We start from the raw sequence: 12,413 nt of genomic DNA on the forward strand, positions 1-12,413 counted from the left end.
GTACATATCTAAAAGATAAAAATTCTTGGAGTAAGCATTCCTGGATCTTTGGAAACTGATCATATGTTGGAAACTTAAGCATTCTCTGTATGTCTGACAGTCTTCCCCTGGTTTTTCTCTGTCCACTGGCAAAATTTTATTTATAATAATATTTAACAGCAGAAACAATTTAGCAAGTTAACAAGAGCATAATATTAACAATAGCTTCAGTCAGGTAAATCCAGAGCAGCATGCCTGAATAGGAAAACCATTTTATATCTTTTTGTCAGGGAAAAAAATGTTGCTGTGGCCTCTCTAAAATCTTGACAAAAGTGCTTTGGAATTTTCATCTACATTTGTTTTCTTTGTGCATTAACATCTTGAAAAAGCTCATTGCATATGTTCGATGTTAAAAGGGTTGTCAGCTAATATCTTGACGAGACTAAATACTTAAGAAAGTTCATAAGGTTGTTAGTGGCTTTTGGCAAAGAGTATAAAGGTCAAGCTGTATCAGTTCAAGGGCTGTCAAAACTGATAAAATTGTATATTCAGATATGCTATGACCTAGCTGGAATTACTGCTCTAGAGGGGCTTGGGACCAGTTTGTCAGGAAAGTAGAAGCTTTTATAGGAACTACCAGTCATGTGTGTGCTTTTCTGAAGTTTGTTGGTTTTGCTGTTTCTCTAACTAAATTCAGGCTGGATTCATATCTCAGAAAGAAGAACTTATGCCATGTTTTTCTGTCACTAGTTTATTTTTTTTTTGCATCATTCTTCATAACAAATCTTCCAAAATTGCCAGTATAAGGCAATTTTCAGCTTAAAAAACTTAAGCTGAATTGAGGTGCTGTTTTGACTAGATCCTTGAAGTGAAATATCATCGACTCATTTTAAAAATCTCCATAACTCTTCTGGTTAAACAATGATATCCAGTGTGCTTAATGAAATGTAGATTTGTAATACATGCTGGAAAGTGGTCCCAAGGTTTGTTTAGGTACTAAGGTGCTTCATAGTAGCTCTGGGGTATCAAAAGGAGTGTCTGGTGAATGTGGGGTTTTGTTAGCAGTGAAAATGAAATTTCTTGTGTTAGAATCAAAAACCTCATTTGCTTAGTGTAGTCTCATCTGGATTTGTATTGTATTTGATGTTCCTACACACTGCCTACTTGTCTTGATGATGTTAATTGAGCTTTATCTTTCCTGACCTGAACCCTGGATGCTCAGACAATTTCTATGTATTTCTCACAGGCTACTTGACTTTTCTTCCACATTCTGTAGGCTTCATTTTGGTGTTTGAATTCATCCAGGAGCACCTTGTTCATCCACACAGGCCTCCTGGCTTTCTTGTCTGACTTCCTCTTGTTCAGGATGCATCATTCCAGAGGTGATCCTTGGATATTAGCCAGCTTTCTTGGGCCCCTCTTCTCTCCAGGTCTTTATCCTATGGTATTCTACCAAACAGATCCCTGAAGAGGCCAAAGTCTGCTCTCCAGAAGTCCAGGGTAGCAAGCTTGTTGTGCACCCTTCTCACTGCCCTTAGGATCTCAAACTCCACCATTTCATGGTCCTGACTGCAAAGGCTTCCTTGGAGATTCACGTTTCCCATCAGCCTCTCCCTGTTGGAAAGAACAAAGTCCAGCACAGCACTTCTCTTTGTCAGCTCCTCTTGAACAGAGGAGCATTTCAGGAACCTTCTGGATTTTTTAAGCCCAGGTGTTTTTTCTCTCCAACAGCTATGGGGAAGGTGGAAGGTCCCCATGGAGACCAGGGCCTGTGAATACAAGGCTGCTCCTCTCCCTGTCTGCAGAGAGTTTTATCTGCTTGGTGTCCCTGTAGCAAACCCCCACTATAATGTCACCAGTCCCTGCCCTCCCTTCAGTCCTGACCCATCAGCTCTCGCTTGGCTCCTCATCCCTCCCCAGGGGGAGCTACAAGCACTGCAGCTTGACATAGCACCACTGTCTCCATATCTCCCCCGTGGTTTTATTTACAAAACTTTCAGGTGTGTTTGTTAGCTTTTTTTCACGTTCTTCTTAACTGTGGCAGTACTTCGCTTTGCTGTTAAAAAATTATGCATGTGCTGAATATGTGTTTTTAAATTTGAATTTTGTATGAATAGTTTTCGCAATGAAGTGATTACAGATCATAAAGATGCAGTGTCTCACTGTGGAGATGGTGTCTGCCTTTTAGATAGGAAAATTGTTCTTTTATTTGAGTTAAAAAAGGAGCAATCAATATCTTCAGGTTTTCTATTTCAGGATATGGATTTGCTTTTAAATTGTAGGCTCATTTTAAGAAAACAGTGCAGAAATAAGTTATTTCTGTGGTAAAATATTTTCCATTGATCAGTCATTTGCTGTTTCAAATACTAAAGTACAGAACTGAAAGGAACAATGTCAGCAGGTTACAGGGAGGGTTAAATCTTTGTAAAAGGTGTTTAGTGTACTTTGCAAGATATCGTGCCTTTATTCTGAATATGAATGAACCTGCAGATAAAAATATGACAGAAACTATTAGATGATTCTAGACCTGTGGTTTAGAAATGAGGGACATGCAGAGACACCACTTGTCTGTGCAAGCTGTGTTAGAAGATGGTATAAGACTGAATTCCATTGGCTGTTCATCTTGGATATTTCTCCTAATAATATTTTCAATTTTAAAGGCTTTTTATTTTAGGGGTAGAGATTAAAAAAAGTGAAGGGAAACAAATTTCAGTGAATATTGCGTACTTCTTGTGGACAATTCATGTGGATATGACAAACTTCCTTTCTTCCATGTATTGCATGCTAAGAGACAATGTGTGAATTTAGCAGCATAAAGGGTTGGCCCTAGGAGCTGGAAATGGAGGAAAGAGATGAAAAGTGATTTGGCAATGTATTTCTTGTATTCACTGGTCAAGCACTGGCTGCTCCATCATATTGCCCAAGATGTGTGTATTTGTAAAAAAGAATTCTAGTCAAAAAAGCTTTGTTTCAATTTCTTGCCATATTAAGCTGGGATCTAGAACTGGAATGAAAGAAGAGTTCACTGTTTTTGCTATACTCTGGCCCAGAAAGAGCATCTGATAGATAGCAAAGTTTGCAGATAACTCTGAGGTTCTTAGTGACAGTGACAATTGATAGTGATATACTACAAGCTTTTTTGTGAAGTACCTTAACAGTAATTTTTCACCATTATCCCATCTTTCATTTTTCACAAATATACTTTTAATTTGTACATAGGTTAATAGTTTATGGTGATGTGTTTGGTTTTTTTCCCCTTTTCATATTATGTGGAAATGTATTCTATCTTAGATTTTGTAGGTTTTTAAAGTTAATATAGGCACATACTTGTGTTATTTTTCATCATCAGTTTAAGAATAATATTAAAGGAAAGAAGGAACTTACTTTTGTTTCATTATGGTTGATGAAAAGCAAGCCTTAATAGGGACCTACTGAAGGGTTTTTTTTTTGTACTATCCGTAGTTATTTTTAAATACATGGAAAAGTCTGCCACTTGTGTTGCCTGAATTAGAGAGGAAGGAACATTAGTATATTTAAAGGCTGATCTCACTCTCTCTGACTTCATCCAAAGTTGATTTATTTGTAGTTCAGAGTAAGGAATTCTGCTTTGCTTTGTATCAGGAGAAACATGAGTTGAATTAGTTTATTGTTCATAGATTTGTCTTCTATTACTCACTGCCTCAGCCATAGAAATTTTTGCCTGTTGTTCCTTGAAGACTTATTATAAGAACACTGTGAATCAGATTACCCACGCCAGCGTAAAATTCACTTTTTCCATGATGCTTACCTGTGCTTCTTTGAAGTACTTTGTTGATCTCAGCAATCAGAGCTTTGAACTTCTTAGAACTGTATGACATCCATGACATGTTCTAAAGCACTGAATGCTAACGTTCTTCTGTATTTTGAGATACTTGTGGAAATTTATGGGAATTTAAGGGTTGGGATTTAATCCCAAGCTTCTTTGATTCCTTTCCTTGACTTTGGTAATTCCGTGCACATGACACTTAAGACTCTGTCAGCTGCACTGTGGAAAGCTGTGATGGTGACAGACACTCATGGAAACAAGATGTGCTGTATCTTGGCAGTTTTCTCTGGCTTTGCTGATGGAGGAGCAGCTGAGGGGATGGGACAGTGAAGCAGCAGCTGCTATAGAACTGCCGAGGATGTATGTGCAGGGCAGTGGATCCTAAACTACAGGCTCTGGTTTTTAGGTGCAGGACTGAGTGGTGCACTATTTATGGCAGAATTTGGGGATAAAGAACAGGTGTTTACAGGTGCATGTAACTTTAAGTCTGTGAGTAAGGCCTGTGATGGAAGAGTTTGGGAATACCTGGTGCAGGGTTTGTCTGCATGCTCCACAAGTACAGATCTCCCAATGGAGAAACACGGCTGTTGCCATTTGGAAGTGCATTTTTCTGAGTTCTCCCTTTCACAAGTAGATCAGCTGCTGGCATGTTGCTTTCTTCAGTCCTAAAACTTGTCTGCAGGAAGAGATTATGCTCAATTCCGCAGTTTTTGGATCCCATGAATTTTAAGCAGTATTGGCTAGTGCTGTGGTTTTATAATTTCTCCTTTTTGTGTTTCCCTGCCTTTTGACCCTGAAGTATATAAATTGTATTCTTTTCTAGACCAGGACACTTCACTTCCTTCTGTTTTTCTTTCTTCATTCTGTTAACTAGTGGTACTAGACTGCTAAATTTTTATCCTTACCTTTGTTTGTTTCACTTGGGGAGTTACATGATAAATCTCCTTTAGATATGAACTATGTACATAAAGAAATTGAGGGGGGGAAAAAAGAAACCAAAACATGTTATCCCAAGATTACCCTGCATACCAACAGAGATTAAAATATTTCTTTACTTCCTCAGCATCTCCCACCCTCCATTTGCTTTCATTTAGAGATGAGACATTCACAGTTGTGTAAGAGCCCCCACCAGCCCCAGACATATGCAGACTTAGAGTTTATAGGGTTCTCAGGAGTCAGCAGGGGAGAGTTTAAAGGGCAGCTCTGTGGCTGGCAGAACTACCAAACCTATCTCCTTTCTTGTAACTTCCCTTGCACCAGCTGTCCAATTCGATGGAAAACAAACTTGCAAAAAAGAAGTACATTAAAAATCCATATGATCCATCAGCATTCTTGTAGACTTCCTCTGCAGAGAAGGCAATTAATTTTGGTTTGGTTTTGTGTACCTGGGAGAAGAGCACTCATGTCCAGTTGAATCTTTTGTAACATCTCTCATTAGTTCTTTGTGGCTTTTGATGTGCTCAGTTCAGTTTGTTAATTTGATTTCCATTTGATTTTCATTTTTTAAGAATTAGTCTAGTTGCTGTTTGGTGCTTCTCAAAATTTAACTTGTTAATATTTATTTATTTGATGCTTATGCTTATCAGAAGCTATAAATAGTGGGCTTTTCACAATAATTATGCAATTTCATGTTTGCAGAATGATTGATTTTTTTTTTCCCCCCCATTCTTACAGCAGTCTTTCTTCAGGAAAGAACAGCTGAGAGAATGAGAACTAATTGTGTAGGTGCTAAAATTCTGGGATTTATTGCATTTTTTTTAGTATTTCAAATTAATGTGTTCCCAAACAGCCTTAGAAGCTATATTTGAAACATTATTAAAACCCTATCTTTTCATATTTTGCTGCCTTGCTGAATTCCTTCTAGATTTTCTGTCATGCATTTGTGAAACAGCTGTGTGATCTGATTGTTGTAAAGTGTGAGACTAATATTTTGTTCATTTTGGGCTTAGATTAGTTTGGAATATTTAAAACAAAATTAGATGCTTTTTAATGTGTCTACCACTTCCCATTTGAAGGCAAATCTTAGGTGAATTTTTATTCAGTTTTGGTGCTTATTCTTTCTGCTGCTGTCAGTGTTTTGCTCACTGCATTCCAAAATTTGCAGTTGGTGTATGAAATTTAGGTAATTTATTTATTATCCCCACTTATGAATGTTCATTTCACATGGATTATGCAAATGTAAAACCAAAAAAAAATACAGTTAACTGAACACATTAATTGGCATTAACTTAATTAAGTGTTCTTGATTTTGTGGGAGAAAATAGGAATGTGCATACAGCTGCTGTTCAAAAATACTTTATGGATTTTCCCTTTCAAAGAAATCGATTTACCAAAGTTCCTCCTTTCTTCTATGTAACTTCCACAATTAAATAAAAATTGATGCTCCTTGGTAATGTTTTCCTCCTGATAGTAGTTTCTGAGAAACACAATCCTCCTGATTAATGGATTTCAGTGCTGGGACTTTGAGGACTGGTGAATGTCCCCTTGTTTTCCCCCTGGTGGCTACAGTAGTACCTATTTGCTGCTTCACTGTGAAAGGGGATGGTGAGAAGTGAATGCATACAGTAAATCTCTTTTTTGAAGATGGGTTTTTTTTTGATGGTTTATGTATTAGTAAAGCTGCTTTTTTTGTTTTCTTCCAGATTTCACAATGGCCTGTTAAATGTTAAAGATGTTCTTACAAGTTTTGACAACACGGGGAATGTCTGTAAGTCACTGTTTATTTAAGTACAGTACTATGTTGATAGAAGTTTAACTGCACCAATATAAAACATTTCTGTATGAGCCCTCAATAACCATTTAATTTAGCTGGGAAACTGCATTACTGTGGTCAGGGTTACCATAGCATTACAGTTTTATGTAGCACCATTGTTTGTGTTGGATACACCCTTAAGTTCTCCCAGTGCAGGTTATTTTTTGTTGTGGCTATGGTGGGAACATTAGAGCAACTGGACTGGAGTGGATAAAACATTAGTTTAGCCCATTGATTTGTGTTGGCCAGGGGCCAGCAGTGGCTCTGTGAGGAACAGCAGTGCAGGAACATGGGAAGCAATCAGGGGTACTTCTAGCTTGGATAGAACAAACTTGAACCAGAGAAACACAAAAGAAAGCACTCAGTCAAGTTGTGAAATTCCTCCCTACAGAATGTTTTGGATCCTAAAACGTGAAATAAATTCAAAAAGGGGGAAAAATTGTGCAAGAAAAATTTACTGTGACTATTAAATATACAGACATCACTTATGGCTTAGGAAGTGCTGGGTGTTAGGAGAATTAATGGGGCAGTGGGATGATATGTTTGTCCTGATCTTTCACTCTTGTCTAAGCATCAGTTACTGGCTGCATTAACCTGAGGCAAGATGAGCTCTAAGTGGGCTATCAATGTCTGACCCAGTATGGCTCTGCTTCAGTATACTTATTAATAAAATTATCTATGCTATTAATGGACTTGAATTATCAAATTGTGGTAGGTGGTGGAAACAAAGCTGAGCCAACATTGAAACATTTTTGATGTGATGAGTAATTACTATTATATAATTAACGTTTAGAGATATACATATGATTGTTGTTTGGTTATTCTCCCTTATCTTTCAGGTTGGTTTGTTTGTTTTCAAAGAAGAAAACTGATAGAATAAAGTTGGTAAAGTTTGCCAGATGTTAAAGAAATATACACATATTTCCCCCCCCCCCCCCCCCTCAAGCCAATGATATAGAACTGTTTTGATATATATGTTTCATCTCAAATTTCCAGTGTTAGTATTCCAAAGCTATGTTTGAATAAACATTAGTTCTATTAGTTCGAACTATATAACAACTTAACTATTTCTTTTGAACAGCAGAGAAAATACTTTGTGTGTGTGTGTCTAAATGTGCTTCAGGTAATGAATCAGTACAGTGTAATATGGCTACAAGATTTCTTGTTCTTTGTGTACTGAGTTTGTGCTCAATCTACACAGATTTCCTTGTTAACACAAAGAATTTATTCTGCTAAAGTTCTTGTATGCTTTCCTATTGATAGATGTGTTGTCAGCTCCTCTTGCAGTATTTCAGCTACTTTTTTATTGATTGCAGATGGTAGAACAAGACTTACACTCTAATAGGCACACCACCAGTGCTAAAACTGGAGTAATATGACATTTGTGGTTCTCAGTGTTTCTCTGTTTATACAAAGATTCACATTTGTCCTTTTGGATTCAGAATTGCTTTGCGGGTTCATGCTGTGTTATTATATACAGCGTTTGCCAAGTCATTTCCAGATTCACTGCTTCCCTATTTTTAAATGTCTTTGTCTGTAAGTGTCTGTCTGTATGGATCTACATATTACTGATTTATGCCTATTTTACTATGCACTCTAGATTACACTCTATTAGCATAACTGTGAAATTATTATCTTCTGGAAGCATGCACTACTGGCTTGGAGTGCAATAATGACACTTTTTTGCTACCACCTGTATGGAATAGATGTTGTCAGTATCCAAGCCAGAATAACTATGTGCCTGCTACACCATCATAGTGAAGTTCTCCCAGTCATATGTTTAGTGAGCTGCTCTCTTTGGGTCATAACTGATGGAATTTCTGCGTGCTCCCGTTATCCCTTAATTCAAATTGGGTCTTTTTTTTTTTGATCTTTTCCTGTGTATTTCTTGACTCTCTTTGTGTTAACCCACTGTGGAAATGATGAGGGTGTTGTGTTGCCTCCTTTTACCCCCAGAGGTAACTACTGTTGTCTTTCTAAAATTAGGCTGACTGTTTTTTATAATTTCTGTAGTGTTCTACAAGAACTTTTTATTATCAAATCATAGTGTACTCAAAAACCCCCAGATATTTCTGAAATAGTCTTTGACAGTATCAGATTATTTCTCCTAATATTTAATACTAATGGAGCTAGCCAGAACTCAATGTGCTATGTTCTTTTGGGGCACACTGCATAGCTAGAATTTATTTACTGGCCACTAAACTTCACTTAAATGAAGTTTAAGGTTTAATGACTTGGACTGACTTACCACAAAACAGGGAAATGTTTTTGCATTCTGGGTGTTTGTTTTGGTTGCCATACTGAATACTTACCAGCAAGATCAATGTTTTTTCTAGAAGTTAGTAGATTATGAAATAATTTTATATGAAACAGATTAGCTTTTGTAAAAACTTAATTTTGTTTTTAAACATAATAATTTGTTTCAAATAACAGGGTTTTTGTAGTTTGGAGTTTTTTTGTTTCTTCTAGTGAGTACTTTATGTTAAAACAAACTCTTTCAGGGTCTGTTTCTATGGTATTTCTGTTTGCCCTGCTGATCTCTGTGCTTATAGTTTTTGACAGCCACATCACTGTAAGCCATCAAAAGAGAAGTGGTAGAGCAGACTCCAGTTAATACCACTGTCTCCATACTCCCAGTAGGTATCAAGTCAGTACAAGATGTGCCACTAGCTGGCAGCATTATATAAAATATCCATAAGCAGCTTTTGAGGAGTACTTGTGATTGCTTCCAAAAATGCTGCCTTACACCAGAAAGACTTCTAGATAAAAGGGGAGCCAGCTGCAGTAGCTGTCAGTGGTGTATTGCAGGGTCTCAATTGTTAACTTTGAAAATTGCCTCTGCACAATGGCTTGTTCAAACTTTGTATTTGTATACCTACACTTGTATTCTGTCTGTTTTTAAAAGATTTCTGAAGATGCATTTGCACTGCAGGATTGCCATTGTGAATGAAAATTCACATTGCAAGTTGCAATGGGTTTTCACTTTGTCAGAAAAATGTGGAAGTTTTTTTCTCTCTGCTCATCCTTTGTGGGAGAGTGGTTTCCACATGAAAACTCTAAATGAATTCTCCACACAGACAGGATGCAGTGCTAAATGTACTTCCTTCAGCTTTAATTCTATGCATAAACAGGAGGCAGGGAAAAAAGGACTGGAATGAAGGAAAGGATCAGTCTGTTCGTTTTAGACAACAATATGCCAGCTGTTAAAAAGAGGGTACAACCTGACACCATCTCTGGTCCTGAGACAGTCCTTTAAAAGAACTGATGGATCCCAGGCAGAGGGTTTGGTGGTGGCATTATGGGATAGCATCAGTTGGCCCCTGGAACCGCATGCTCATACTGGCAGAAGAAATCATCCAAAAATTAAGGAAAATTCTGCAAGGATGAGCTTTTGAGAGTGTCTCCGTCCCTTGCCTTTCCAAGTGTGAGAAAGCAGTTATAACTGAAGTGCTTATGACTCTATCCCAGAAAACAATCATTGCAGATTATGTAAACATTTAGATTAAGTGAAATGAAAAGGGCCAAAATGGAAACCTCTTTACTATATGCCCCCAGTCTAAGCAAGCTACAGGCTGTGTAAAGGAGAATTTTAATAAGTGAAATACAGCATATTTTTGAATGTTCATCTAGTAGGCTTTTGTCTGATGTTATCACAGAAACAAGATATTCCAGAATGCTCAAATAGTAAAAAATTGAAAATATACTATATGTAATAGCAAAATATTTTCTTGTAAACTGCACATAGCATTAGTTAATAATTTCATTTTCAAGAAACAACATGTTCAACACATACTCATTTTATTTTCTACTTGGCTGAGTGTACAATTATATGTTTTAGAACTAAAAGAGCAGCAGAGGGTGCTACAGTTACAGAGCTGCCCAGGCACACACTCCAAAATTGTTGCTCCTGTAGGCAAGTAGATCCTGTAAACTCTTAGGCTTTGCATTTGGGATAGATGTAAACAGGATAATTTTAAATTTTGTTGCCTCTGTTTATAGAGGAAAACAGCTACTCTATGTGAAATCCAGGAAAAGTAGAATTATATACTCACTCCTTTCTTGACTTTTTTATTTTAATAGTTTAATTGGTGGAAAATGTTACATAATTTCATTAATTTCATGAAAACATAGTGTCTGGCTATAGCTACTGTTACAAAACACTTACTCAACATCTTTAGAGCTGTTTTTGTTTATGATAATTTTACATTTAGAAGTTCTAGTCTCTGCAACAAGTTTTTTTGAAAAATTTGTTATTTATGGATTTTTTTAAAAATATGTTTCCAAAATAAATAAGCTAGCTAAACTGAAGAATATTTTTGCCCTTCATATAATATTTTTCATGAAAATAACATAAGAGAATGATTTTTTTCTTAACTTTTGAGTTTGTATCGAGGTGTTTTGGAAACAAAAATCAAGAAGGAAACAAATTATTTTTCTCTGTTTAGGTTTCACTTTTTTTTTTTCAGTTTATATTAATTTTAAAATGATACTTAAAACTGGTAATTATGCAACTTCATTTAAAATTTACTTAAGAAAAATATTTTAAAATTTTCTTTAAAACAAAGAACCTTTTCTTCTTTCCTCTATTTTCTCAAATAACTAAAGCAAGAAGAATATTTTCTTTCTGGTGGTATATGATGATGGGTTTAGAGAGCTACTTGTTTCTTCAGAGCTCTCACTGTGTGCCTCAGATATGTGCACTCCTCAATGGATAGATGATGGCAGCTACAGAATGATCATGTTTGGAAGGATAGATGCCATAAAGTTACCTGGGGACAGTCACCAGATGACATCCTTTATGGCAGCAGAGGCACTCCTGTATTGCATGGAATGTTACCTGGAATCAACAGTTTTCAGCTGCTGCTGTGGAAGTTTCCCACATTGTTTTGAGTAAACATCTGGTGATCAGTAAACATCTGGTGATCAGTGAAAAGCCTGCCAGCTGGAATATGCTTCCTGCCCCTCCATGCCTCAGTCAGTATTCTCACCTGAAGAAACTGCCACCCGTTGTCCTCTGAGCCTTCTCTCATTCCTCTGGTGTGGCAGTTTGAAATGATTTACCATGTCAGAACCTCAGAGCCCCTTGGAAGTCTTCAGCAAAAAATAAATTGTCTGGAAGAGTGTTTGAATAGCAACGATATGTGTCGTTTTGAATGAAATATTGTATTTGTGATACCTACAATTTACTATTCACTATGCAGCTTCCTTTTAAATAAAACATTTCATGATCAGGGTTAAGAAAAACCAGCTGTTTCCTCCCTCCCTCCTTCATCCAATTCACTTCAAAGATTCAGTTTACAGCATCATCCCAAGCAGTCACGTTGACATAACCCACATAAGGCATATGGAATGGAGCAGAAAATAAGTATATGGAGAGAAGCAGGCACCTTTTAAATTACTCTTGCTACCAGAATTGTTTTTATGAGGTTGTTCTCTGATGGAACATCAGTGATTTTGTCTGTTTTAGGTACTGTCCTGAAATATTCAGCTTCTCCCCACTTGCTAAAATCTTCTATCAGGAACCTGTGTGTGAAAAGCGAAGTCAGAACTGTGGTCAGTTTCCCTTTCATCTAAAGTCCTTTTTTCCTACTATGTATTCCAAACATTATCTGTTTTTTTCCCCTCTGCTTTCAAGCATGGCACTAGCTTAGGGAAGTGGGAGGTGAAGAAGCCCAGTTCAGCTCTTCTGAGTACCCTCTTTCTTGCTGGGTCAGATTGAAGTTTTTGTAGGAACTGGTTCTCCTGTTCAGGTTATTCCAATGAGAACCTTTTTGGTAAATATATGTGAATCTCTCAGAGCAACTGCAGTTACTTTTCTGTGTTGCTGAGCAGTTTTTTGTACCTTGGCACTCTGATTAGCTATGTTTTGGCATCATC

The 12,413-nt window shown here is 37.0% G+C and overlaps 1 protein-coding gene across 2 annotated transcripts in view; it reads left to right on the top strand.

The window, feature by feature from the left end:
- Positions 1 to 12,413, top strand: part of CAMKMT (calmodulin-lysine N-methyltransferase) — a 212,990-nt gene that overhangs the window by 7,844 nt on the left and 192,733 nt on the right. For both annotated transcript variants that reach the window (XM_071427548.1, XM_071427557.1), the window contains exon 3: positions 6,427 to 6,491. In XM_071427548.1, the coding sequence (XP_071283649.1) occupies positions 6,427 to 6,491 (65 nt within the window). The remainder of the gene's footprint in view (positions 1 to 6,426; positions 6,492 to 12,413) is intronic.

Source organism: Agelaius tricolor, unplaced genomic scaffold (genome assembly GCF_023055355.1).
Source record: "Agelaius tricolor isolate 1412-34295 unplaced genomic scaffold, bAgeTri1.0.p SCAF_1, whole genome shotgun sequence".
Taxonomy (NCBI): Eukaryota; Metazoa; Chordata; class Aves; order Passeriformes; family Icteridae; genus Agelaius; species Agelaius tricolor.